Consider the following 26,804-nt stretch of genomic DNA (forward strand, 5'->3'; position numbering starts at 1 on the left):
ATAATAAGTCTCTCTTGTTGTTTTACTCAAATGTATTATTTGTCTGCCAAGAGTAACTGCCTCTCATTGTAACTTTTGGCTTTTTTTCAATAGCAACAAATTGTTGTCCCTTTTTAGCCATCTCTTCTTTATATCTTTAACTTAGTTCAGCTCTTTGCATCTCTTTGAAATGGAGTTTGAGAGTAATTGCTTTGCTTAGGTGCTCAATGTGCAGCCTCTGGTGCTTCCCTCTTCAAGTGTGTTAGCCACCCCACCTGTGTATGACATCCATGTCGTTTCCTCATCTTATCTTTTGCAATCTGTGCTTTGTGTCATTTGCGGCAGCCCTTGCCGGTCACTCACCCGATCGCCCATGGATCCACTGGTGTTGATCCCCCATGCCTGCTGCAAACAAACTGCCTAATCTTCTAACCTGACTGGCATAAAGGGAGGGCTGGGGACTCACTTGAAGATCCAATGTATAGTTCTAGGATAATCTGTCTGCGAATTTTAATCATGCACTAATCTGGAAACATCGAAGCAATCAAGCTGGTTTTGGAGAGATCTATGCCTAGCGTTCCTACCCAGTTTGATTAATGTAATGTAGTTCCACTTAATAGAGCTTTAAAATATATGTACCTATTTCATTATGATTACTATTTATAATTTTAGACACTTTAGTGATATCCGCACTAGGTAAGTAGCTTCTTCAAAGGTGCTTCAGCAATGCTAGAAAAGTAATGGTCAATTGATGTCACTTCCTGTGATATTAAATCTTATGCAAACAAAGGGGCCTTGCATGTTTCTGTTCTACCCAGGGCCCCACAAATCATAGAAACTCCCTGTATATGGTTGCTTACTCCCTTCCTATGGAGTTTTCAAGAATGGCAAATGAATTTTTAAAGAATAAATTATTTCTATTTTTGTACCTTTTTCTCTTGTTGATCGGACTACCTGTTATGCGGACCTGCGAATCTCATTTGCCGTCAGAGTTGCAATGCTAAACCCTCATGCTTGTGTTTGTGAACAATCGATTAGGTTGCTTACAACACTTGTGTGTGTCTGTGTGTGTGATGTATGCATGTACGTGTCTTTGTAGTCTGTGTGGATGTGTGTGTGTGTGTGTGCATGTTCTTAAATCAAATTTTAGAAAGTTCTGTCACCAAAAAAGGAATCAGGTTGGTTTATTAACTGGTAGATTTTGCAGCTTCCAGATCAGCGATAAATGGAGATTTTATTTCTAAAACTAATTTCAGATGGAGAAAAGCTTCTTAGCGGTCTCTCCCTCTGCCGCGTGCAATATTACTGTAGCGGCGGTGATTCGTCGCCCTGATTGAGTGCAGTCTCTTTCTGTTCCGCAGATGTGTGCTCAGATAGGCTTGTCTTTCGCTCAGATGGAGCCCGGAAAATCTGCATTTCTCCATGAGATGAGGTTATTGGTGTGGAGCGACTGAGTTCTCCAAAGGAAATTGAAAGTCACGGGCCGCTATCACAGGCTGTCTGAGAGCTCCACGGCCATGGTCTTCAGCACGGCACCTAAACGTTTGGGGCTTGACCATGCCAACTCTCTTCAATCCTTGTCACGGTACTTACTCAATGACGGTGATTCCCTGGGCGTCAATTAGATGGAGCCAGACCCAACTGCCGCTACCATTGGCTTGCTCTTTTGGAACCATGACACTAATTGATTCATTGATTGATTGACAGAACAATTTACTTATAAACCACCGCATGCACCACCTATATGGATCCTTGGTTCTAAAACAGAGCAAACATATGAGAGCGAGCTATAACTACATTTAATGTCCCATAATTCAACAGGGTAACACTACGTTTCTGAAGAACAGACAGATATTTGTCTCAAGGTCATGAGAAGGTCATTGCTCAATTTGCTGCTTTTTAGCAGAATGATGGACTCCCACTGTGAATTATTTTTATTCTTGGCACGTGCAGGCAAGATGGGCTTTGTGATCTTACTGATCACCAAGGGCGACAGCGCTTCACCTGACACGGTGCATTGGACCTCCCACCCTTGTATGTCTTTCATAGAATGTTTGATGTACCAGGCATGAGCTTGACTCTTTGGTCAGTGGGCCAACATTACAGATGTTTCTTGCAGATGATGCTTGTTAGAATTTCTTGCGGTCACAGACCAGCCTCACTGCGTAATTCTGAATATACTGGCATCTGGCCACGTCGGTCTGAGATATGCCTCGGTGAAGGGCAATAATCCAGTCTGGACGTGACGTAGGATGATAACACCGACGGCTGCTGCTCATTAGGGAGTAAAGGAAGAATTTCCCTAATGGATTTTGGTATGGTGGAGCAGGAGCTCACTGTCGAGGGAATACGAACCACTAGTCACAGTAGCCATTTTGGAGTGCGTAAAGCATTACTACTCTGGCTGGATGTTTGCAAATTGCATTTTGGAATACTTTGCACATTCCATAATGGATTTCACAAGACTCCGGCCAGAGAGCTGCTCTTCCTCCTTCTCTCCTTTTGTGTCTATTTGACGACTCTACCACAGCTGTGGAGTTCTCCGCACAAGGAGGTATAGCTTTTAGTGGTAAATATGGGAGTGGCAAGGGGGAGTGTTATGAAGATGGAGAGTAATTACTAAGAAATAGGTGGGGACTAAGGAAATTAAAGGAGTGGTGTTGGGAGGGACATGACAATACACAAAATACCTACAAATGAGTAAGACACTAGCAATTCACAAATACACATCTACCTTTACTTCTGTAGCACTAATTACAAAGTAGGCCTAAGCGTGTCCCTGCCTAGTCTTGAAGTAGATCAGAACATACTGAAGTATACAAAAAGTGATGGATGGAATGCGTGAATTAATCTCACCCACTGGTATCCCAGCCCATCGTTATTGTACGCACCATGCCACCTCAGTTTGGACCCAGCTAAATCAGTCGTGGACCTTCCTCAGTGGGAACAGTGGTCCCAAGCCAGGTCGTCCCTGGAACACAAACAACCAAGGGCTGGTTTTGCCCTTCCTATGGGCCCATCAGCCGAGTATAGCTTGGTTCCAGTGACCCATTGTGCACGGGATCCACGTCTGGAAATACCCATCCCACTTAGGGCGACACAATGAATATACAAAACAGTGATGGAAGGAAAGCTTCAATTCATCTCAGCCACTGGTAATTCCTCGGACGCATCCCAGTCCATCATTATTTTACAGACCATACCACCTCAGTTTGGACCCAACTATATGCAAATCAGTCTTGGCACCTCGCCATTGGGACAAGTCCAGCCCGAACAGCCAATCCAAGTCCTTCCTGAACAGGAACACAACCAACCCAGGACCAGTTTCGCCCTTCTTATGGGCTCATCAGCCGGGTATCACTGGGGCGATAGCGGTCCTAGGATGCTTGTTTCCGGTTTATGGATTGATTTGATTTGATTTATAGACTTGTAGAGCGCATGAATGCCCAGAGGCGTCTTGGCGCTATGAGCGACATATAAGGATTCTGTACAATTTTGCTTGGAACACCAGATACTTAGATAATTAGTTCTTAAATAGCTATGTTTTAAGCAAACCTCTAAAAGTCATTAGTGAGTTGCTATTCTTTAATGAAATAGGTAGGCTGTTCCAAATTTTTACTGTTCCCAGGAAGAAACTTCTGCCCCCCCCATCGCACCTGCTTGTATCTGGGTACTGATAGAAGGAGTGCTTGTGAGGACCTCAGATTCCTGGATGGGATGTATTTTTTTATGTGTGTTTTGAAATAGTGTGATCCATTCCCTTGCAGTGCCTTGAATGCAAGGCATTGTGACTTAAAGATGATTCTTTTGGCCACAGGTAGCCAGTGAAGTTCTTTCAGTTTGAGGGAGACTGACTCATACTTTGGAATGTCCAAAATCATTCTAGCCGCAGCATTTTGCAGCCTTTGAAGTCTAGTTAAAAACTGTGTTTAAAGACCCTTATAAAGGGCATTGGCATAGTCCAGTCGTGATAAGGCTAGAGCAACAACCACAGTTTTAAGGGAGTCCAGTGGAATAAAATGACGGATTTTATTAATCATTTTCAATATACCCCAAAAGGTAGAGGCCAATTTCTTAATTTGCCATTCAAATGTTAACTTTTCGTCTATTATGACTCCTAGGTTCCTCGGAGGACCTGGCCTGGCAGTTCGGGCTGGACTGTTCCCATGAGGAGCAGGGTCAAGGCTGATTTGTATATGGCTGGGTCCGAACTGAGGAGGCATGGTGGGCGAAAAACCATGAACTGGGCTGCGGCCCGAGTGATTGCCAATGGCTAAGATTAATTCAAGCATCCCATCCATAACTTTGTTTTTGGAGTCAGTCAGATACTGAATATGACCAACCACATTTACTACAACCGCCTCCCATAGAAATTAATGGAGGCTGTGAATAACGCTTACACTAACAATATAAAGGGAACACATGTAAATAAATTAAATTAAACTTTATATACCTTCATTTTAAAATATGTTCAATACTAGAATATTTTGCAAATAAAATATTTGTTTCATGTAATTTAAATAATGTATTTGTCTAAGAATTGAGTTACATTTTCATTTAATCAAATGGTAACTTTAAGAAGAAGCACAAAACATAACATGCAACAAAGCTTGTAATACATTGAGTACATCGATGTAAAAAAAAGATATATAGTTAACAAGGGGGTAACGTTTATGAGCTTGTGTGTTTAGTCTTATAAGTATGATAGTCCTATGAGAAACGGAATTTGGAAAGATTGTTTTTACATTTTTAGTTAAATATGATTTCTTTTTAGATTTCTACTAAAATTGATTCATTTACCCTCTTACTTTCGAGATGAAGGTATCGGCTGCAGTGGCACAGATTACTATAAACAGCCAGAAAGTTACTTTTAGTAACTTTAAGGTGGCAAATTCGGTAATAGATTTTCCATCCTCATGTGAGGGGACGAAGACTCATACGTTTAACTCTATTTGGAGCACGGAAATGGTGAAGGCCATCCCTGAGGAAATCTCCGCCTATGTGCAGGGGGAGATCTCCACTAGCAGAGAGCTCCAAACATAAACGTATCTTTGTGAATGGGATCCAGGGTTGCTAAGAGTCAAGTTGATCCCTAACCTGGGGGCTTGACAGCTGACTGATGGAGCTGGGCCGTACATGCGTATTCCAATGGGGTCTATTTCTCTGCGACTATGAAAGTTCAGGTTTGTCTGGCTTTATCTTTAAATGTTTTGGTCCATCCACTGCTAAAGTGCCCTAAACAGGCTTTTAGCCTCATTGCAGAATAGGGTGCCTGATTAATGCTTATCCAACTGGGTCACGAGCTGTGTGATTTTTGCATAGAAAACGCTTGGCGACTGAAGCAAGGAATAATGTCTGATAGAGTGGCACTTACTGGTTGACCAACGTGGTTGACAGCAAGGAGCCGAGGGTTATGTTCCATTTTACTGGTTTGCGAAGAGACCAAACTGAAGCCAGTTTTACAGATTTGAGGCTACAATCCAAAATGTGATCCAAGTAAGTTGCACACTGCTGTTACTGCCACTTAATCCAGATCTCCCTTGCTTTTCCCTTTGACCCTCAGCTGCACATAGAGACTGTGGTGAGCAAAGGGTTGGACAAGTGGCCAACCCTATGTTGATATCTGGGGTCATAGGGTGTGTAATGTTACTTCCACTTCCTATGGGGTTTTGAGAATTTGCTTCCGTTTGTGAGACTATCTTCTGGAGAACAACTGTCCTGATCCAGGCAATAAAACTACCCTTCGCCTCGATAGCAATTTCCTGTTTGTCTGTCTCCTGTACCATGCACTTCACTCGACCGGCATTCTTTTCATATCTTTAGATGTTTTGTCTTCCTATCCAGATGTTCTAGTGGTTGGTGTAGGAAACTGAGATACTGCTCTGTGAGAAAGGCAGTCTTGATGTGAGCTATGTATGAATTCCCAAAAGGTGCTAACAAACTGCCTCCTAAAAGGTTACAGGTTTCTGTCAGAAATACCTGGCTCGCCTTTCGTTGTTTGGCTCAAGAACTAAGGCTTTTCCTAGATAAATGCGCGTGATAGACGTGCAACTACTAACCAAAGCAAACATACAGATTATAAAAAAGCCGACTTAAAGGATATGATTAACAGTGTACATTGTAAATCTGCACTCTCCAGTTTACTACTTCACTTGAGTTGCTGATTTTAGACTTTCTGGAGTTTACAAAATGTTTAAAAGATCTCAGAGGTACCCCTGGAAAGCTATGCCAGCTGCAGGTTTCTTGATGTACTCCTGGAAAAGTTTCATCAATGTCTTTCTTGGATTTACCTTTAGCATTGGTATTTTAAAACAGCCTCTCTTTACAATAGCACCATTTGTTTTCTCCCTGGGGTAGCCCCATCCTCTAGACCCCTTTGGCTTAATGGGGTGTTATTGCCTTTCCCACCTTGGAAAAGGATTTGCGGTGGCCCTAGACTGATCCTTGCGATTTGGCCGAAGCAGCACCAGCTTCCTGTGTAGTTTGGAGCATCTGCAGGGAGAGGGTGGAGTTCCACAGCAACAGGCCAGAGCAATTTAAGTTATCCACTGGTTGTCCCCAAGCAAACCACTGCTATCTGTGGTCGGTGACAATCTCCTCTCTTCAGTACAAGAAACAAATTCTACAGAGACAAACTCACAAACTATAAAGAACAAGCATTGGCAAAAACAATTGGTCTTGGCAATCAGAGCTATAGGCGTTGTCCATGTCTTTTAGCTATGTGTTATGGAGTGGATGTATGTGGTGTGGAGTGGAATTATGTGGGTTGGATTGGAATCGTTTGCTATGCCATTGTATGGTGTGGAATTATGTGGTGTTGAGTGGAGGTGGGTGTAGTGAAATTATGTGACATGGGTTTATGACAAGGTCTCTGCTGAACACATGCAAGAAAAATCCATATAATACACACACGTAGCAATTAAAGTTGTATTTTTACTTTACAACTGGGTTGGTTTGTTTACTTTCTATTCCTCAAGCATTGCATGCGTGTGACAGCAATGCAGGTGGAAAGCTAAATGCCCAAGGACCGCGGAGGTATGCCCTCTAGTATGAAACTGATATTGTCCAAGTAGTGGTATATATGATTAAATTATCTTTACATGGAAAATGCCAAGATTTACTCAAATTTATACAAAGCATTGCTTTGTTACACAAGTGGTGACACCGCCATCTAAAATGTATCTGTGATGCTGCCATCTGAATAAGTGCCACTGATATTGGCATCTAAGTGGCAATTATCATGCCATCTATAAAAGAAACCTCTGTGGTGCGTGGAAAGTATATAATGTGTACCATTTTTCCGGTAGGGTATTCAATCAGTTTATCAAAAAAGATCACGTTCTAGAGTGTTTCGGTCTGAAAATGGCTATAAACCTCATAACCAGTTAATAAAAGTTAACAGCTCGCCCCCCAGGGGCAGACATTGAACAGTGGCCCTTGCCCCACCTTTGTTGCACTTTGTTGCTAACATGTCAGGTGACTAATTAGACAGAAATGCTACAGTGCTTGCAGCGTGTTGGCAAACAAACACAGTTTCGTGTATTTAGCACAGGGCTCCACAGGGCTGAGATGGGGGGCAGGGAGTTTTAGACACCGGGAGGGCCCCAGCTCTGCCGAGCATCTGCTAAGGGTGTATTTATTGTCCCATAAACACACAGCACATCGACCTCCCCCTTTTAACCAGCCCATGTCTATTCACTAGATGGGAAGCCCATGCTTTGGGGACTATTGTGTCATATGATAAGATAGAGGCAGTATTACTGCTCTCCCAGTCTTTCTCCCGGTAGTAGGATTGTAACCACTTAAGTAATCCGCTAATTACATGGGAATTCTGACATCAAATTCACGAGGAGAAGAAATGCTTTTCCCATCAGTGGATGTCAGCATAAATGAGGATATCACACACGCAACATTCCTCCCACTTACAACATGCGTGTTTGTGACAATTTATAAATTGTGAACAAGATGATTTTAAATGTTACATACCTGATGAGAGAGGCATGTCCTTTAGTGTGAGATTGATATTGTCCAAGTAATTCTATATATGGCTCTATTGAATGTTATGTAATAACATACATAAACAGCAAGGAAAACAAGCAGCGATTAGGGAGAGGGTGGGGGCACAGAACAGGCACCCTCTGAAAACAGCTTCTGACATTTGATCTCTGTCTTTGTATGCTCAGCAAATGTGACGAAATAAGAACAAGATTTACAGGTCTGTTTACATGGGCAGTGAAAACAGGACCGATCATGTGAATTTCAACAAAGAAAAAAATAGTTCCTAACACAGATGCTAGAATGGTGATGGGATTGATATTGTACTTGGTCCCTGCTCTCCGGGAGGGATAAACACAGGAAGAGGCATGACAAATGCATGCCATGGAGATATGGGGAGGAGGAACAGGAGAGCCACGATGGAGCCAACAAATGGGAAACCTGTGGGCGGGCTGAAGTCTACAAAGTATATACAACATGTCTCTTTGACAGCTGTCAAACTGAGACCTAAAAAAGGAGCTACTTGTGGCAGTCGACTGTCAAGCACGAGAAGAACACCAAAATAGATAGACAAGGTTGCGGAGTACAGCAAAAGGATCATGGAAAAAGAGGTGCCCATAGGGCTAGGGAAAGAAGGGAGCCAGCTGGCAAAGGAAACAAATCCCACACTACTAAAAAGTAGGATTGTGAGATAAATGCCAAAAACGCAAAGCACAGACTGAGGAATGGTATCTGAGTGATCATAATGAGCTCCCACATATGAGATGCAATATGGTGTTACTCTGAAAAATTAAATTGAAAACATCCAAACTAGTGGCAAAACTGGGTGCGCTGGATTTGCTCCAGAAAATCTCCGCAATACGAGCTAAAAACCTTATCCAAAGGAGAGTAACCACCCGAATGGATGACAAAAATGCACATCCACAGAAAACTGTGCTAAAACAACACCTTGGACACTAGACAATACTATCATTGCCACAGGCATAGACAAGCTATCCAGAAGACAAGTTAACTGGGGCACCAAATTCAAGTAAAAAATAAAATGAATATCTCAATGGAAACATATATTTCATGGCATTGACTGTATGATTTGTCCAGGGCATCAGTTGCTGACAGTTAATTTACGGCCATTTCTGGGTATTCTTAAGGAGCTAGCACAAGAGTTTCAGCACAAGAGAGGGTTGAATCATGCAGGAAGGGAGACAAGGACAGAAGGAAGTCCTGTAATGACACCCACTGAAGCACCATTTCTTCAACAAGCACATTCCGTGAAGAACTGATAGCCGAGGTGATCCAAAATGAACCATGACCGCTGCATTGAAGCACTGAAATAAACAAGGATGAGAAGACAAGAATTGAAACAACGATCCTAATTTGCAGCGTACTGATCTAGAAGTAAACCCTAACAGAAGAATCAGCCAGGACTGCGCCTAGTAGTAACTAATGTAGCACTACGGTCCGGGCCCTTAGCTAGGTTTGTTTAGTCTATACATGTTAAGTACATTTCTGAACATATTTTCCTGTACTTCGATTCACTCATGGAATTTGTTTCAGGTAGTCAGAACACAGCAGCGTGTGGCTTAAACGACTCGCCTTTAAGGAGGTTTTTGCACAGGCTATTACATATCCCATGATGGGCAGTTAAAATCATATATTGTCTGAGTATCCTTTATACATATTTGAGGAACTGGGGCAAGCTCTTAAATCTTGTCTATCTCTGGGACCTTTCTGGCCATCCTAGCCTGGGGCTGTCTTGTTGCTTGCTATTCCAGAGATGTACCTTGGGTGTCTGGTTTGTTTGGTTAATAGACTTCAATGGACCTTCTAGTTAGAAAGATGCAAGTCTATTAGGATGTTGTGCCAACTTGTGGATTACTATGGAGAAAGCAGACATGCTATGTGTACCAGTGAGGGATTCTCTTGATGGCTTCTGGATTTAATCATTTTGTAAAAATGGCTCAGCATCTGTCCATCCAAAGACCATGGCCCATTCAGCAAATTTTAAAGCAATAGCCACTGCCTTGGTCAAAGCTATTGCACTTTTTATGATGTTTAAGCCTCTGCACAGGCACTTGTGTCTGCCACCAGACGCCACAGATGATGGACAATTGTCACATTTGGCAGAGGATGGATGTCAGAATATTGTGTACACAAATATCCTCTGGCATAACTTTCATGTTCCTCACACAGAGTATGTCTGGTATTCAAAGAGAAAAAGGAAAGGACAGCATGAAAGTCACTATCTCCAGGGAAGAGCGCTTCTTTAGGGACAAGAACCCTCACTCACCCAAAGGTGACATGCTTCATCATTGGGCTCCCTCCTCACACCAGGATCGCATGGTACTCGGCGTTTGCTCGGACTCGCCGATGGGGAGGAGCAGAGATGTTTTTCTTTTTATCATTGAGCAGATGTTGGTAGAGAGTGATGGGCTGAGTGCAGAAAAGAGCTAAGGATAGAGATAAAACCACATCCAGTAGGGCTGAGCTGAATTTATTCGGGTACCCTCCAGGATAGGGTTAAAGCCAAGAGAGGACGGGGGGATTGACAACAAATATACCCCTTCTGTGTATAGAGGTAGTTTTATCTCTATCTTTAGCCCTTTTCTGCACTCTGCATCTCACTCTCTACTAATATTTGCTCATCTGATAAAAAACACCTCTGCTCCTCACCTTTGAGTGAGTGAGGGATCTCGTCCTTAAAGAAGCGCGCTCTCCCCTGGAGATACTGGCTTTTTCTGCTGTCCTCTCCTTTTTTTTGGATACTAGGTGTGTGAGTTTCATGTGTTTGAGAGAGTTATACGCTTCTGGTTAGGCATCTCCCTATAAATCCTTTGTATGCGTTAAATTTAAGAACTTTCTTGTTCTAAATATCTCTAAGAAAAATATCGTCCTATAGGGTGTACATTTTCTGTTAATAACTCAAATAGGTTAATATTTTTATGTCCAATGTTTGGGGCACACTATTTATATCCAACTAGATTCTGAGAGCGATATATTTGTATTACATCTTGGCTAACTAGTTCTTCGAAGTCCATTCTGGAATATCCTCCATGCTGCCTCCATTCCCGCTCTCTGTCATGAATTTTGCTGTTCCACAAGGTCTGAAAATCTATAGTTCCAGGTAAGTAACTTCTTCCCTCTATGTGCTTTGCAGGGCCACCTTTATTTCATTGCTCCAAACATACATTGTCCTTCTTCCACTCTCTCCTTTCCCTGCTACTCCCTCCTGTGTGTATGGCCTGGTCTTATTCATTTTTTTTCTTACAGTTGGGGATGGTAAAAATCTGGTTCCCATGGACCCCAATGGTTCGTCAGATCCATACGTGAAACTGAAGCTCATCCCGGATCCTAAGGGGGAGAGCAAACAGAAGACAAAAACCATCAAATGCAACTTGAATCCATCCTGGAATGAGACATTTAAATTGTGAGTAGCACAGCTAAGTACTGGCTGGTCACACTGTCCAGTGGCGGTGGGTCACTGAGGTCCATGGCTTTGGGGGCGTGCAGCTCACTGCTTGCGGGGGCGTGCAGTTCACGGGCAGTGGGGCATGACGTTCTGTGGGTCACAGAGCATGCTGTTCAGTGACATTGTGGTATGCCGCTCAATGACACTGTGGTATGTAGCACACTGACACTGTGCCATGCAGCTCTTGGACAGTGGGGGTATGCAGTACAGTGAAAGTGGGGCATTCAGATCAGTATAAACAAACATGGAGGCCTTAGCACTTGCTGCTTTAATTACTGTTTTAGGAATTAAAATCTCTTGGTATAATGCTTGAATTTCTTGTGTGCTTACCTTAGGTGTCACCTACAGATTCCAGGGTATTATGTGTCTTAGAGCATGCACCTCCCCTTCTGAGGGATAGTGTGCTCTCTGGTTGTGCTACTTCACTAGTGTCCTCCAACTTCTATTTTTCACGCCGTGTTCACTGTTCTTAACCTTTATTGAAGCATTCATTGTCTACAATTAATTTTGTATTTTATTGTAAATGTTATTCACAGTCATTTCCATTAAATATAGGCTTGATGCATCCAAACTTTCATTGATTTATACTTCTGGTGTAATAAGGATTTAAATCCCCAATGCGTTTCAGCCTCGTGTCCCCAGGAGTCCTTCTTCAGGTGGTTAATATTCCCCTGACTAGGAACAAGTAAAGACCTTGCACTGCTCTGGTGGCTGTTTTGAGCTGTTCTCGCCTTTTAAAAGGACATGAAATGATAATCCCCTGAAGAAGGGCTTCTGGGGAAACAATTCCAGAAATTAATTGCACTTCAACTTTTTTTCCTTTACCTTCCTTGTCTTTAATTAATTGCAGAGTTTTCTTCACATATCTTTATAACACAAATATCTACTGCTTTTTACCCTGTCTGCATTTTTACCATTCTAACATCTTTTGTCATAACCCTCTGCCATTTGTAATTTGTGTAATTTTACGCTGTGTACCTCCTTTGCCATGGATCATTTGAGGTTCTTATTTTTTACCTAATGTATCTTCCCTTGATAGCTATCAGTTTTAATAACTAAGGTATAAGCAACTTATTGTAAAGTACTAACAACCATTCCATCTGGGGCTTTAGCTTCAATAACCTTTTTATAATGAAGTGCTGTTTATTAACGTGATCGGAAGAAGGCATTAGACTGTTCCTTCCCAAATGTCTGTGCTGCAGCTCATCGAGGTTTATGAAGATAATTTATTTTAAGTAGTGCTTCCTGCCTCATGGCTACCATTTCTAAGTGCTGTAGTTAACAGGCTTTACTAGCAGGCTGTACCCAATGTAAAGGTACTCACTTTACTCGGACTGAAGTATAAAAGGAGGAGTTGGCCTTCGTGTGAATTAATGTTATGAGCTGCTTATCACTGCATGTTTCAATGGTGAGCGTTCAACTCGCTGTGTTGTCCTACTGATCATGATATCCGTGAAATGTTAGAGTAAGAAAACTTGGAATACTTTGAATGACTTCAGAAGATAATAAAATCCAAATGGAGAATAAAATCTGTATTTTAGGTTCTGCCTCAGAGTAAGCATGCCTATTTTTATTTACTCCTAATAATATCTGCTGATGCTTGCTCCCAGATACACCCTGTCACTCACTCCCTGTCTCTTCTCTCTCTCCCCATCAGTAAACTGAAAGAGAGCGACAAGGACCGGAGGCTGTCGGTGGAGATCTGGGACTGGGACCTGACCAGTCGCAATGACTTCATGGGCTCTCTGTCGTTTGGCATCTCGGAGCTGCTGAAGGCGGGTGTGGATGGATGGTAAGGAGGGTGTCCACCTCCTCAGGAGGGCCTGCTAGGAGCGAGGCCAGGCATCACAGAACAAGCCTTAGACTTGGTGGCAGGCGGTGTGAGGGTTAACATGAAGACAATGCAACAAGGAGAGAGGGAAGAGGGATTAGGAGGATGAAGTGACAGGAGAAGGATGAAGTATCAGGAGAAGGATGCAGTGACATCACAGTGAGGGTAACAAGAGAAGGATTGGGTATCAGGAGAAGGATGCAGTGACATGATGGTGAGGGTGGCAGGTGAAGGATGGGGTTTGAGGGGAAGCAAGAGGGAGCAGTAGAAGGATGGGGTATCAGGAGAAGGATGGGGTATCAGGAGAAGGATGGGGTATCAGGAGAAGGATGAGGGATCAGGAGAAGGATGGGGTATTAGGAGAAGGATGAGGGATCACGAGAAGGATGGGGTATCATGGGAAGGATGGGGTATCAGGAGAGGGATGAGGGAACAGGAGAAGGATGGAGTATCGGGGTAAGGATGGGGTATAAGGATAAGGATGTGGTATCAGGAGAAGGATCAGGAGAAGGATAGAGGATCGGGAGAAGAATAGGGTATCAGGAGAACAATGCAGTGACAGCATGGTGAGGGTGACAGGAGATGGATGGGGTTTGAGGAGAAGGATGAGGAATCAGTAGAGGATGGGGTATCAGGAGAAGGATGGGCTATCAGGAGAAGGATGGGGTATCAGGAGAAGGAAGAGGGATCAGGAGAAGGATGGGGTTTGAGGGGGAAGGAAGAGGGAGCAGTAGAAGGATGGGGATATGGAGAAGGAAGAGGGATCAATAGAAGGATGGGTTATCAGTAGAAGGATGGGGTATCAGGAAAAGAATGGGGTATCAGGAGAAGGATGCAGTGAAGGCATGGTGAGGGTGACAGGAGAAGGGTGAGGGATCAGGAGAAGGATGCGGTGATAGAAAGGTGTAAGCAGCAGGTGAAAAAAGGGTATCAGGAGAAGGATGGCATATAAGAAGATGGATGCAGTGACAGTGCGGGTTGGTAAACAACGTTTATAACAAAAAAAAATTGTACGCAGGGAATCACAACGCAGTCGTTACAACGACCGCGTTGTGATTCCGCTTACAATTACTCCGCAAGTCGGAACAATGACTTGCGGAGGGGGGCAAGGTGTTGGATTTAAAATCCAACACCTTCCCTACTGTCCGCACAGACTGGAGTTGGAATAGTAAATTATACTATTCCAACATCCAGCGCCCCCCCTCCGCAAGTTGTTGTTACGACTTGCGGAGTAATGGTATGCGTAATCACAATGCGGTCGTTGTAACAACCGTGTTGTGATTCCCTGCGGACAAAAAGACTGCGGGATAAGGAGGCATATTTGTGCGGGTTAGGTGACATGGGAGGATGAGGGATCAGGAGAAGAAGGAGGGATCAGAAGAAGGGTGAGGGATCAGGAGAAGGATGCGGTGATAGAAAGGTGTAAGCAGCAGGTGAAAAAAGGGTATCAGGAGAAGGATGGCATATAAGAAGATGGATGCAGTGACAGTGCGGGTTGGTAAACAACGTTTATAACAAAAAAATATTTGTACGCAGGGAATCACAACGCAGTCGTTACAACGACCGCGTTGTGATTCCGCTTACAATTACTCCGCAAGTCGGAACAATGACTTGCGGAGGGGGGCAAGGTGTTGGATTTAAAATCCAACACCTTCCCTACTGTCCGCACAGACTGGAGTTGGAATAGTAAATTATACTATTCCAACATCCAGCGCCCCCCCTCCGCAAGTTGTTGTTACGACTTGCGGAGTAATGGTATGCGTAATCACAATGCGGTCGTTGTAACAACCGTGTTGTGATTCCCTGCGGACAAAAAGACTGCGGGATAAGGAGGCATATTTGTGCGGGTTAGGTGACATGGGAGGATGAGGGATCAGGAGAAGAAGGAGGGATCAGAAGAAGGATGAGGGATCAGGAGAAGGATGCTGTGACAGCACAGTGAGGGTGACAGGAGAAGGATGGGGTGTGAGGAGATGGACGAGGGATCGGAAGAAGGAACCAGTGGTAGAAATGTATAGGCATCAGGAGAAAGAAGGGTATCAGGGAAAGGATGAGGTATCAGGAGAAGGATGGGGTGTGAAGAGAAGGATGCAGTGACAGCACGTTAAGGGTGACAGGAGAAGAATGGAAGAATGGGGTGTGAGGAGATGGATGAGGGGTCAGGAGAAGGATGGGGTATCATGAGAAGGATGAGGGATCAGGAGAAGGATGAGGGATCAGGAGAAGGATGAGGGATCAGGAGAAGGATGAGGGATCAGGAGAAGGATGAGGGATCAGGAGAAGTATGAGGGATCAGGTGAAGGATGAGGGATCAGGTGAAGGATGAGGGATCAGGTGAAGGATGAGGGATCAGAAGAAGGATGTGGTATCAGGGGAAGGATGGGGTATCAGGAGAAGGATGAGGGATCAGAAGAAGGATGGGGCATTAGGAGAAGGATGTGGTCTCGGGATAAGGATGGGGTACCAGGAGAAGGATGGGGTACCAGGAGAAGGATTGGGGTATCAGGAGAAGGATGGGGTATCAGGAGAAGGATTGGGTATGAAGGGAAGGATGAGGGATCAGCAGAAGGATGTGGTATTGTGAGAAGGATGGGGTATCAGGAAAAGGATGCAGTGACAGCATGGTGAGGGTGACAGGAGAAGGACGTGATGTGAGGAGAAGGATGAAGGATCAGGAGAAGGACCCGGTGGTAGAAATCTATAGGCATTAGGAGAAAGAAGGGTATCGGAAGAAGGATGGGGTATCAGGAGAAGGATTCAATCACAGAATGGTGTGGGTGACAGTAGAAGGGTGAGGGATCAGGAGAAGGCTAGGGAATTAGGAGAAGGATCAGCAAAAAAAGATGATGTGACAGAATATTGTCGGTGACAGGATGGGGCATCCGGAGAACCATGGAGTAACAGATGTGGTGACAAATCACCGTAAATCAATGGTTTTTAACCTGTGGTCTGAGGACCCTTGGGGGTCTGTGACACCTTCTCAGGGGGTCCGCGAATATTTTACAAAATTAAGTAATTTTAAAATTAATAAATGAAAGTTCATAAAGTATATACAAATAGAGAAACAAAATTGAAAAATTGAAAACTTTCTAAATTTGATTGTGAATTAAACAAAATATATTAGTATTTGAGCATTTGTATGGTGTGTACTAGTTTTTCTATTTTTGTGTATTGTTTTGAGGTTCAAATCATAGAAAATGCTTAGACTGGGTGTCCCTAGCTTCCAATAATGACTCAGCAGAGGTCCCTGGAGTCCGGTAAGGATTCAGTGGGGTTCCTCAGACGTGTAAAGGTTAAGAACCATTGGTTTAGATGACAGGAGAAGAATTTGATATTAAGAGAAGGATCAACAACAGAAGATGAAGTATCCCAATAAATATGAAGTATTGCTTGAAAGATGGAGTGCCAGGAAAAGGGTAGGGCATCAATATTGGATGCAGACGATAATATAAGGCTGTGGTGAGAGGTGAAACATGGGTATCAAGAGGAAGAAGGGGTATCAAGAGGAGGGCCTAGTGACAGTGATGTGATTTGGGCGACAGGAGAGGGACATGTTATTGGGTGGTCTGTGGATGACAGAAGATGGATATGATAAGACAAGGAAAAGTTAGCAGGAGAAAGTTTGAGAAACAGGGAAAGAATATGGTAATGAGGGAAGATGGATAATAAAAAGAAATTCTGTGGTAAATAAAAGGAACTTGTTATACGATTAAGTATTTTTTTTCAGTTTAAGACACATATGCGTGTCTAGCCAGGGGTAGGCAAATTGATATAACCCCTAACCAGGTAACATTCCAAAAATAGTTACCCAAAGAGATAATTCCAACCACATAGAGTAGCTAGATAAAAAAAAAATCTGCTTCCACAGAGACTCACTTTTGTACGATCATCAGACTCGTCCTCCCCTTCCACTTACTCCCCTCTCTTGCCTTTTGGCAGATACAAATGCTTCTGTGGTATGGCCCACAAGACTCCCAGGTATCATGAGCAAGTAAGTTCCTAAATTCATCAGCCATGTGTCCTAGAAAGGGTTCTTAAATACTCTTGAAAGCCTCTAGTTTACACTCTAGAAACAGTGCCATTTCTGCACTCCCAGAACATCCCACTCCTTATTTAACCATTCACTGAGATCCAAGACCTGAATATTCCCCCAGAGAGTGGGGAGGGCCTACTAGCCACCCACAAGTGCTGAAGCATCTACTGTACCCTCTGTAAGAAGTAAGAAGAAGCAATACATCTGTCCGTCAAGTAAGCCCATGAGTGCGTATGCTGGGAGTTCGAAGGAAGGCCTTGTTGAACACCGCATCAGTTGTATGGAAAACATCAATCCAATACTTGGGGACATTTCAGATGTTGCCAAAGCAGGTGGATTTGTGTACCAGGGTACCATCACCCCCACTTGCATTTATCAAAATGTCTTGGTTCCCACTCCTGCAAATTAACAGGTGTACAATACCAGGACAGTGTGGTCTTAACCATGGCCTCCTTACTTGCAGAGTTACTGGCTGTGTCTTGCAACCTAATGAATATCTTTATAATTTCATACTTTGTGAGTAGTCACTCCAAGCCTGCCTACCATGCCTCCAACATGAAGATTTCTCCCCAGTAAGGCATCCTACTATGAAGGTTGAAACCATGAATTTCCAATATGAGTTTTTGTCATCTTCTTTCATTAGCAACCACTTTTCAAACATCGTTAGGGGACGACTAGCACGAGGTCTAATAGAACTGTGCCTGACCAGTGATGAATCTGGCAGGATTGTCATTGCCTTGTCTTTGACAAACTATATTCTGCCTTTATTGTGTAGAAGGATTTTAATATATCTCTACTCCAATGGGTCACCCAGTCTAATACATCTCTTGAGGCTACACACACGCTAAAAGCATTTTCGTCCACACTAGAAGTAAATGTATTGTTCCCCAATATGGGCATACAAAAGATATTTATCTAATGCAGGAAGGATTGAGTAATTAATTATCAGCAAATGGCTGAGGTAATAGGATAAATATGATTAAATGGGAGAAATATTGAGTAACTGGAGATGGGTGGCATGATGGAAAAGAAATGGAGAAGAAGAAGGATGAGCTAATAGGACTTTAGGGCAGAATAACAGGGAAAGATTAAGTAGCAAAAGAAGGATGGGCCCCCAAGAGAAACATAGGAAAATAGGAGAATGCTGTGGTATCAGAGAAGAGTGGTGGAATATAAAGAGAGTGGTGGAGTTAGAGGAGAACCATGGGTTGCTAGGAGAAGGGTGGACCAGCAGTATCCAAGAAAGGATTGGCACACAAGCATAGGGTTTTAATAGCTGTAAAACTTTATGATATCCGGAGCAAAGTGGAATTGAGAGATGGGTGGAGTTTCAAGAAAGGAGTAGAATAGTGGGTGAAAGGAAAAAGTATCAGACACATGACACACCATCAGAAAAAGGATGTGTAATTGCACAAGAACAGGGTAAAAGGAAAAGTAAGACTGACAGAAGACGATGGAGTAGAAAGAGGTAAATGGGCTAGGAGGAGAAAAATGGGAAGGCAGGAATATCGAGTTGGAATTGTGGAAGCATGAGGTAATGGGTTGTGTATGCAGTGATAGGTAAAGACAGAGTGAGTAAACAAGCAGGAGGGACTATAGAAGGATGGGAGATTGATGGAGTGGCCTAGATAAGGATTTGGTGATATGATAAGGATGCATTTCCAGAGATGACGATGGTGTGGATGAGTGAAGGATGGGGAGCAGGAAACATTTGGGGTGTGTGATAAAGTTGGGGTGATGGCACAAACATAGGGTAGTGAGAAAAGTATCGGGCGGCGGAATAAGAAGAAGTATCAGACGGGAGAAACGTGAAGTGACTGGAAGATCCAGAATCTGGAAAAATAGGGTGAAATTGGGAAAGGAGTAAGGGCAAGATGATAATGTGAGGTCAACATGAGTGGGGGCAATGAGGTGAGGTGAGGCTAGCTCCATTAATACAGTGTAAAGGAAATTAATATTTTTATTTATAAAAAATAATATAGTATTATGTTGATGTTTTTTAAATAATAGTTTATGAAGCTTTTAAAATGCAAAACACATTTTATATTGCACCGGTACATTTTCAATCTGAAACAATAATTTTATTAATTAAAGAAGTAGATCATGAAATGTGTATAAAGCTTGTCTCTTATTCAATTCCTCCTTCTAAAGTTATAATCAATTATCATTTATCTAAAACCCTTGCATTGGAGATTATTATACATTAATATTGATCAGAGGTAGGTGGGGATTGTTTGCACTAAAATCACCAGTATGAAAAGGAAATGTATCTTAAAATGTTCTTATGAGATCATAATATCAATAAAATATATCCTTAACAAAATTATGGTATGTAGTGGTCCAACTTTAATAGCTAACACAACCGCTTTCTTCCTGGAGGAGAGGTTATGGTAGGTCAGAGACATTTCTGGTTAGATAAAGCCCACTTGCCTTAAAACAAATGTGTAGAAACCTGGACCATTCCTCATTTAGCACCGGATCAGTCAGATCCATAGCATGACCAAAGGTTAGCTGGTATAGATAATTCACCTATCGCTATATGTGCAAAGCCATTTTGGCAAAGTTATTTTCTTTCTGTGTTTTCCCAGGCAATGATTTATTAATGCTGTTTGCTTTCCTGAATTTAACAGATAAGCCATGCAATCTCACAATTTTGAATGAAAAAAGAATGCCCTAATTCGAAATCTGTTGTATTGCTGGGTTTTTTTAAGTTAGTTTAAAGCCAACATGCTTGGGCATGTCCAGCTCACGTGTGGTACTATTCCTCAATCCACTAATACCAAAGTATTAGTGGATTTCTTTTAAGAACTCAGTCATTTGTCGCTTACTATCACTTTCTGTCCTCTAGCTAGGAACAAAGATCTTGTTCCAAAAATGATCTCAATCTATTACATTCATGCAATTTTTCAGAGTCAGTATGGTTCCTCAGATGTTTTAGAGGAGGTTCATTTACATCCCAAGGTACCAGTCCTTCATCTGGCCCCATTAAAAAATAAAGTATGTGAAAAGCTAACATTTTTTTTAGGTTCTCCCTGGTATATTCCTTGAATAGCTGAAACGTCTTCATTGATCTTAAATTGTTTGCGTCCCTAGCCAAACACCAGACATATGACATAGGGGTTTATTTAGGGTTTGACGAGCTGTACTCCATCCTGGCTGGTCAGCGGAGGGATGCACTCTGCCTTCCTGGTGAAGTACAGCATGCCACACTTAGAGATGTCCGCGGGGCAGAGGAGCATCTGTGTGCCTTCAGCAAATGCGCTGCTATGGCAGCTTCGTTGAAGGCAATTAAGTTGCTCTGTGGGTGCCATGTTCAATGAACCCACACACCAAAGATTTTCGTTGTTATTATTGAAAAACAAAAAACAATTGACCCAAATTTGCTGGGAGTTTGCTCTGAGCATGTGGGGGGTCATTGATTTGGTTCCCTCTTTGGGGTGGTAAGGCTTTCTCTGGCTGCCCTGACTCCTACAGAGGGACGTCCACTCTCAATACGGCCCATAGTCAGTCAGACCATTGGTCGAAATTTCTGCCAGTGACACCAGCAGAGACTTCCCGGTCAGAAACATGCCTATTACCACAACTCTAAATAGGACGGTTGTGGCACAGTACCATGTCCACCAAACTGTAATTAAGGTGGCCAGTAATCGTTGGCCTCACGGTGACACATCTTAGCAATCAGGGTTCTTGTAAAAGTCAGAAAACAAGAGAAAGTTGGAGCAGAAAGCTGGAGATAGCAGGAATCTGTCAAAATCTTCTGTTGAGTTAAATACATTGCTCGTGGAGCAACAAAGAGTGAGCTTGTTAGCAATTTTCAAAATTTTCACAAAAGTTGATGCCCTGAAAAGAGGGATATTAACTCCAGTAGCTGATTATTCCCACGGTATTCTCATACACCTAATTGTAAGTGGAGGTGAAATCATAGTGTGCCCGCCCCCTCCCTAGCCCTGGGTAACTGCCAATCATGCCGAATCCAGCTGCACCCGTACACGGGCAGTACCAGATGAGGTACGGGGACCAGTCCTTCTCACAACGCTAGGCAAAAGCTGGAGGCCTTCTTGGGTCTATGCCCCAAAAGGGTTAGGAATGAGGACCTCTGGGCCCGGCAGGTTGAGATCTGGTACTATGCAAGTGCCGGCAATCGGTTAACCAACCCATTTAGACCCCCATTACAAGTACAGGGCTACATTTTGATCCCTGTGCAAACACGTATTTGCGCAGGAATTGGATTAGAAGTCGTGTGATAATTAGTACTTCCTCACAGTTTTCCCTCCATAAATTCCAGCACATCAAACCTGATGAAACTTATCAGGAGAAAATGCCAGAAAAAAAATTAAACATGCGAAATTTGTGTTAAATATTGATTTTGCATGTTAGTCCTCATTTGCAGGTCGGTAATTCGGAATAGGAGGTATTTATCACCTGTGGTAAGTACCTCATTCCGGAGTAATGGTATTCACCACGTGTGGTAAATACTTTATCTATTCCGCCTAACTTGTAATGAGGGCCTTAGTGTGTATCAAATAGAGAACACCACAGTGGGCCTCCAAGATCTATATACTTGGTACCCGGAGGAAACTTGCAAAAATCCTTCTCACATCGCAATAGTGCATGTGCTCCCTGTGTTTTAAATCTCTTGATTGCCAGATGATCTCGACAAGCTCACCTAGTTCCTGAAGCCTCAGAGAGCCAATCAGATGAATGGGCGGGAGCCATGGCTTCTTATGTCCAGAGACCGGAGATGGCTTTGAATGGAAGGTTTATTTCAAGCCATGTGTCATTCTTTCATGGGAGATGGGATCAGCAGTTGCTAATGCACTTCCATGATCAGAGGCATCAGGGTTCTGTGATAAGACTCCTCTGGGATTGGAAATTCTGCTTTATCTCTGAACTCGGCCACTCGCTTCTGTGTTCACTCAGTCGCGAGTGCGTGAAAGAGATTATCTCTATGGTGCCCAACCAAGCCTTTCTGCAGCCATTGCGCTCCAACCTCTGATGCTAAAGAGCAAACTAAACTTTGTTCTGCAAGAGGTTTACTTCTTCTTTCTTCCACCCTTTCATGTTCCTTTTCCCATGAATCTTCACACCCATCTCTACTCTCTTACATTTTTGTGCTCCTGCCTGTCTTTCCATTCCCCTGTCTTTCATTCCCTCTCACTCCATGCCATCTCTTTCTCATTTCTTACACCTCTCTCACAAGTTCCATTTTTCTCTCTCCTAAACAATCTTTCCAATTCATGTTCCTACACACCTGTATTTCTTTCACACTTCTCTTGTTTCTCCTACTTTGTGCCACCAGCTTGAAGAAAGTGTGGGAGAATAAAATCCGCTGAAGATAACGGAAGTCATATAAAACAAGGAACCTGAGTGCGGGGATACGGCGTGGTGCCAGAATATCGTCTGACATAAATATTAGTTTCTAAAGACCTTCCACAAAAATAATGCCCCATTGTTTCTCTATATAATATTGGGACACACAACCAGAGCACAAACCATTGATGGAGAAGTCATTCTGGGAGCACAAACTGCAAACCAGAATGTAAAACTTAGAGAACCAGTACCGCTAATAAGAGATCCTGCCAGAAGCTCCTAGAAGCCAAGCGGCAGAAATAAATGTTGTAGGATCTGCCTGTATTTTAACTACCCAGCCGACAAGTGCCCCACTGTATCACAAAAAACCCCAGCACTGTGTGGGGCTGGGCACAAATGCACAGATGGAACCTGAAGAGGGACTGTTTTTCAACACCACAAAATGTGAGGTCCGGAAATGTTTTGTTACACGTTAGCCATAGCCGCTGAAGAATTTGAACCGAGCACAACCAGCCTGTCTGAAAACTGTGTTGAGGGCTCTAGAGCTAAGAGTATTTCTGCTTAAAGTTCTTGAGGGCAGTCCCAAGGTCGCCTTCTTTATCAGCACCTGCCTGCTTTGCTGCTTGGCCATCACTCAGCCCTCCTATCTAAAGATATCCCTCACTTGCTCTGGCACCTTCGACAGACTCTTGAACTATTTTCTATCTTGTTTCCTCTTTGCCTTTTACCTTACTGTCTGTTTAGGGAAAGAGACAAGGGACACAATCAGAGCAAATTGACTTTACAGTTGCTCTGATAATGTATGTCTATATGTGTTATTCGTACAGCCTCGCCTCGCTAACGGGCAGTGGAGCACTGTCTAGGGTGAAAGGCGAGGAGTAATTCAAGATTTAGCGGATTCCACGGAGCAGAAGTAGATTGTTACTGACTCATGATGTAGCATTCTTTAAGGAGGCGTGTCTTCAAAACTTCCCTAAACTGGAGAAGGTTTGTGGCGGTCCTGATGGATGCACGGATGTTGTTTCAGATCCTAAATCAGTCAAGGACAGCTGGAGTTATCTTAAGTTATGCTGCCTCTTTCTAAAATCTTCATAAACCACACAGCCTTTTTTGCCATTAGTGAGAATACTCGAATTCGGAGCCAGGCGCGAGGAGGCAGCAGCACTTTTCAGGGACGTTTCACTAACCCGGAGATTGGGACCGTACAAAATAGCATCGAATACCGCATTGAATTCGAAGTGCAACTTTACAAGGGCTTGCCCCTCATGTCGCACGACTGTATGACTTGGAATTATCGTCACACCCGATAATTTATTTACAAGACAGTGTTCAGCCGTGAACAAGTCGCATGTACGATCTTACGAAGGCGACGAAACACATGTTGGCTTGGGAACTACTGTGAAAAGGAAAATATTAAATTGAAGAAATACACAAGACAGAAACAAAGAATTGCTTTACTGTGTTGCATGCTTAATCTACATAATAATCTTGTAAACTAAAATCTTGCGTGTGCTTGGGTATTTTCAAAGTTATCTTAAGTTATGCTGCCTCTTTCTAAAATCTTCATAAACCACACTGATTTTTTGCCATTAGTGAGAACATGGATTCAGTGATTATGAGGAATCGAAGTGGATTAGTGTGGCTTTTAATCGCTCACAGAATTTGGAATCGAGCTACTTATAGCAAATTGAGTCAGTAAGATATCTCCACAGTCCTATGGTTTGACCTGACCGTGTGCTACAGCAGTTCTAACCTATAAGAGGTCTTCAAGAGAAACATCCAAGTGTGCGATTCAGTGTAGTGTTGGGAATGCTCCAGGATCGACGTTGGTAGTTGCACATATGACAGGCTGTGGATCCAACTAGATCCTATTTTTTCACTTGGAATTGGCAAAAAGATGGCGCTTCATGGATAACGTCTCATAGGTGGGCCTGCTTCTTTTATAGTCTCCGAAGGCAATCCAGAAGGTATTGAAGCAAACCCAACTGGAGCTCACGACTGTAATGCTATTATGGGTGATGTAAATGGTAAAAGTAACTGTACCGTGTGATATCTAGAAATGTGGCAATTGCATACGTAGATCTGTATTCATCACATCCTGGTTTCCTTAACAAAGGCTCAGGAGGACTCAACATACCATGCATTTTCTTCAGAAGTTCTTTCCATGAAACCTTGTTTGTCCATGTACACCGAACAGCCTACTTCCTGAAGAGAGGATTTACTGGTTTATAGTACACTCTATGCTGAAATTTGTTCAAGAGATAATGTATAATTATTGTGTACAAAAATGCATACTTGTAGTCATTAATATTGTATAGACCTCAATCATAACCGTTTATTGTTCACCCACTCAAATGTCTATTAGTGATTGAATAATATCTTTATTTCCAAAAAGCAATCCCTGCGGGATTGCTCTTGTGATGCTCAAAGAGTGGCTTATACATGCTGAGAATTGGCCTGACATCTATAGAATACTAATCAAAAACGGTAGCCAGGCACGCGGGTGCTCTCCTCGGTGTGTCGGGGTAATCTGGTGTAATATCCAAACTACAGTTTGGTGCTCTAGAGCAAGAGTTGGCCACCTCACAACCCAAATATAACCCAAGGGTGTCGAAAATATACAAAAATTGTCCTGGGCACTCAAAGTAACAAATTAAATGTCCAAACAGGAGTTGTCATTTCCGTGGGATCCACACTTATTTCCTTGAGTGCATATTACTTTACGTCAGTTCATACACAGAGGTAAAGCTTCTTAGTCACCACAGAAGGCATAGACATTCAAAATAGCCAACACGTGTTTCGTCATGGGGCAAATTCGCCTCCGACTTTGTCAGGGCTAAAAATAAATAACCACACATCAAATACTAATCAAGAACAAAGGATTAGGGTACCTTCACCCACCAATAGGAGATAAAAAAAAGTCTCTAGTGACATATTACAATACCAATAATACATAAAAAAATAAGTATGTATTAATCGCATCCCACTTCGAATATTCCATAATATGTGAGATGAAAAAGAAACCAATCAAGTACACACAAGGGAACATGCCGTATGCCTTACAGACCGTCAAACCCAGAACCACGTGTTCACCCATCCGTGCCAGGTTTTACACCAGTAACCTAGGATTCATTCTGTTATTTGTCAACGCCACATACTTCTGTGTGTGACCTGAGGTTCCACTAGTGGAACAGACCTATTCACACCCTGTAAACGTGCATATTGTGTATATTTAATGACTCAACAGGCTGGAGTTACTTGTTTGCAGATAAATCCATCAGAGTGATACAACAAAGATTACCTTGTCCTGTGTCCAAGTGATGCTAAGAGGGATACAAGAATCTGCCTGTCTTGTACTGAGCAGGTGAGGTGGGGTGGGGAATTCAAACCACTGTATCTCAGTAACTTGTTTGCCTCCTCCTCCCTAGAAAATGTCTGAGCAGGACCTAGGGTACAGGGTGGGGCGGTTTAAGGGGAAGGACCTCTCAAAACCCTACAAAGTGTGTTTGCATTCATGAACCTCTGAGCCTCTCCTCTCTCTGTTTCAGGTTTAAACTACTGAGCCAAGAGGAAGGGGAATATTTTAATGTCCCAGTCCCACCTGAAGGGGAGGAAGGAAATGAAGAGCTGCGGCAGAAATTTGAGGTGATTGTCTGTTTGACTGCATGTATTAATTCTGTCCTTATTCGTAAGAATGGCTAAAGTGACCCCTTAAAAGTATTTTACAAACCTCTGCATGGGTTGTATGGCTTATGCATCTGTTATTTTCATAAATTGCTATATATGAGAACTTCCCTTCTTGACCCTAATGTTTTTCAGTCTGCCTCTAACCATACGGGGATTCATTCATCTATCACCGCCACTCTCGCGACCCCAATGTAAATCAATCTGCTTCTAACCGCGCTGGGCGTCATTCGTTTATCGCTTCTTCTCCATATCAGGCCTCTTCTGCCACTTATGGGCATCCATCTGCCTCTGACCCTGCTGGGCATTATTCCTTTACAGCCACTACTCCACGTCACATCTCTTCTACTCTTAATGCTCTACGCTGATGACACACAACTGTACATCATATAGTCCTGGGATAGGATTCCAGTCAACAACTTACAACCGTTTTTGAGGGGAGTCGAGACCCGCAGGTTGACCAGATGTGTCCAGCTGAATAACACCAAAAGAACGCCTCTTTGGCA

At 43.0% G+C, this 26,804-nt stretch overlaps 1 protein-coding gene across 2 annotated transcripts in view; it reads left to right on the forward strand.

Moving 5' to 3' along the window:
* Nucleotides 1-26,804, forward strand: part of PRKCB (protein kinase C beta) — a 1,047,370-nt gene that overhangs the window by 557,586 nt on the left and 462,980 nt on the right. For both annotated transcript variants that reach the window (XM_085629465.1, XM_085629464.1), the window contains exons 6-8: nt 11,242-11,398; nt 13,098-13,232; nt 26,163-26,259. In XM_085629465.1, coding sequence (XP_085485591.1) covers nt 11,242-11,398; nt 13,098-13,232; nt 26,163-26,259 — 389 coding nt within the window. The remainder of the gene's footprint in view (nt 1-11,241; nt 11,399-13,097; nt 13,233-26,162; nt 26,260-26,804) is intronic.

Source organism: Triturus cristatus, chromosome 10 (genome assembly GCF_964204655.1).
Source record: "Triturus cristatus chromosome 10, aTriCri1.1, whole genome shotgun sequence".
Lineage (NCBI taxonomy): Eukaryota > Metazoa > Chordata > Amphibia > Caudata > Salamandridae > Triturus > Triturus cristatus.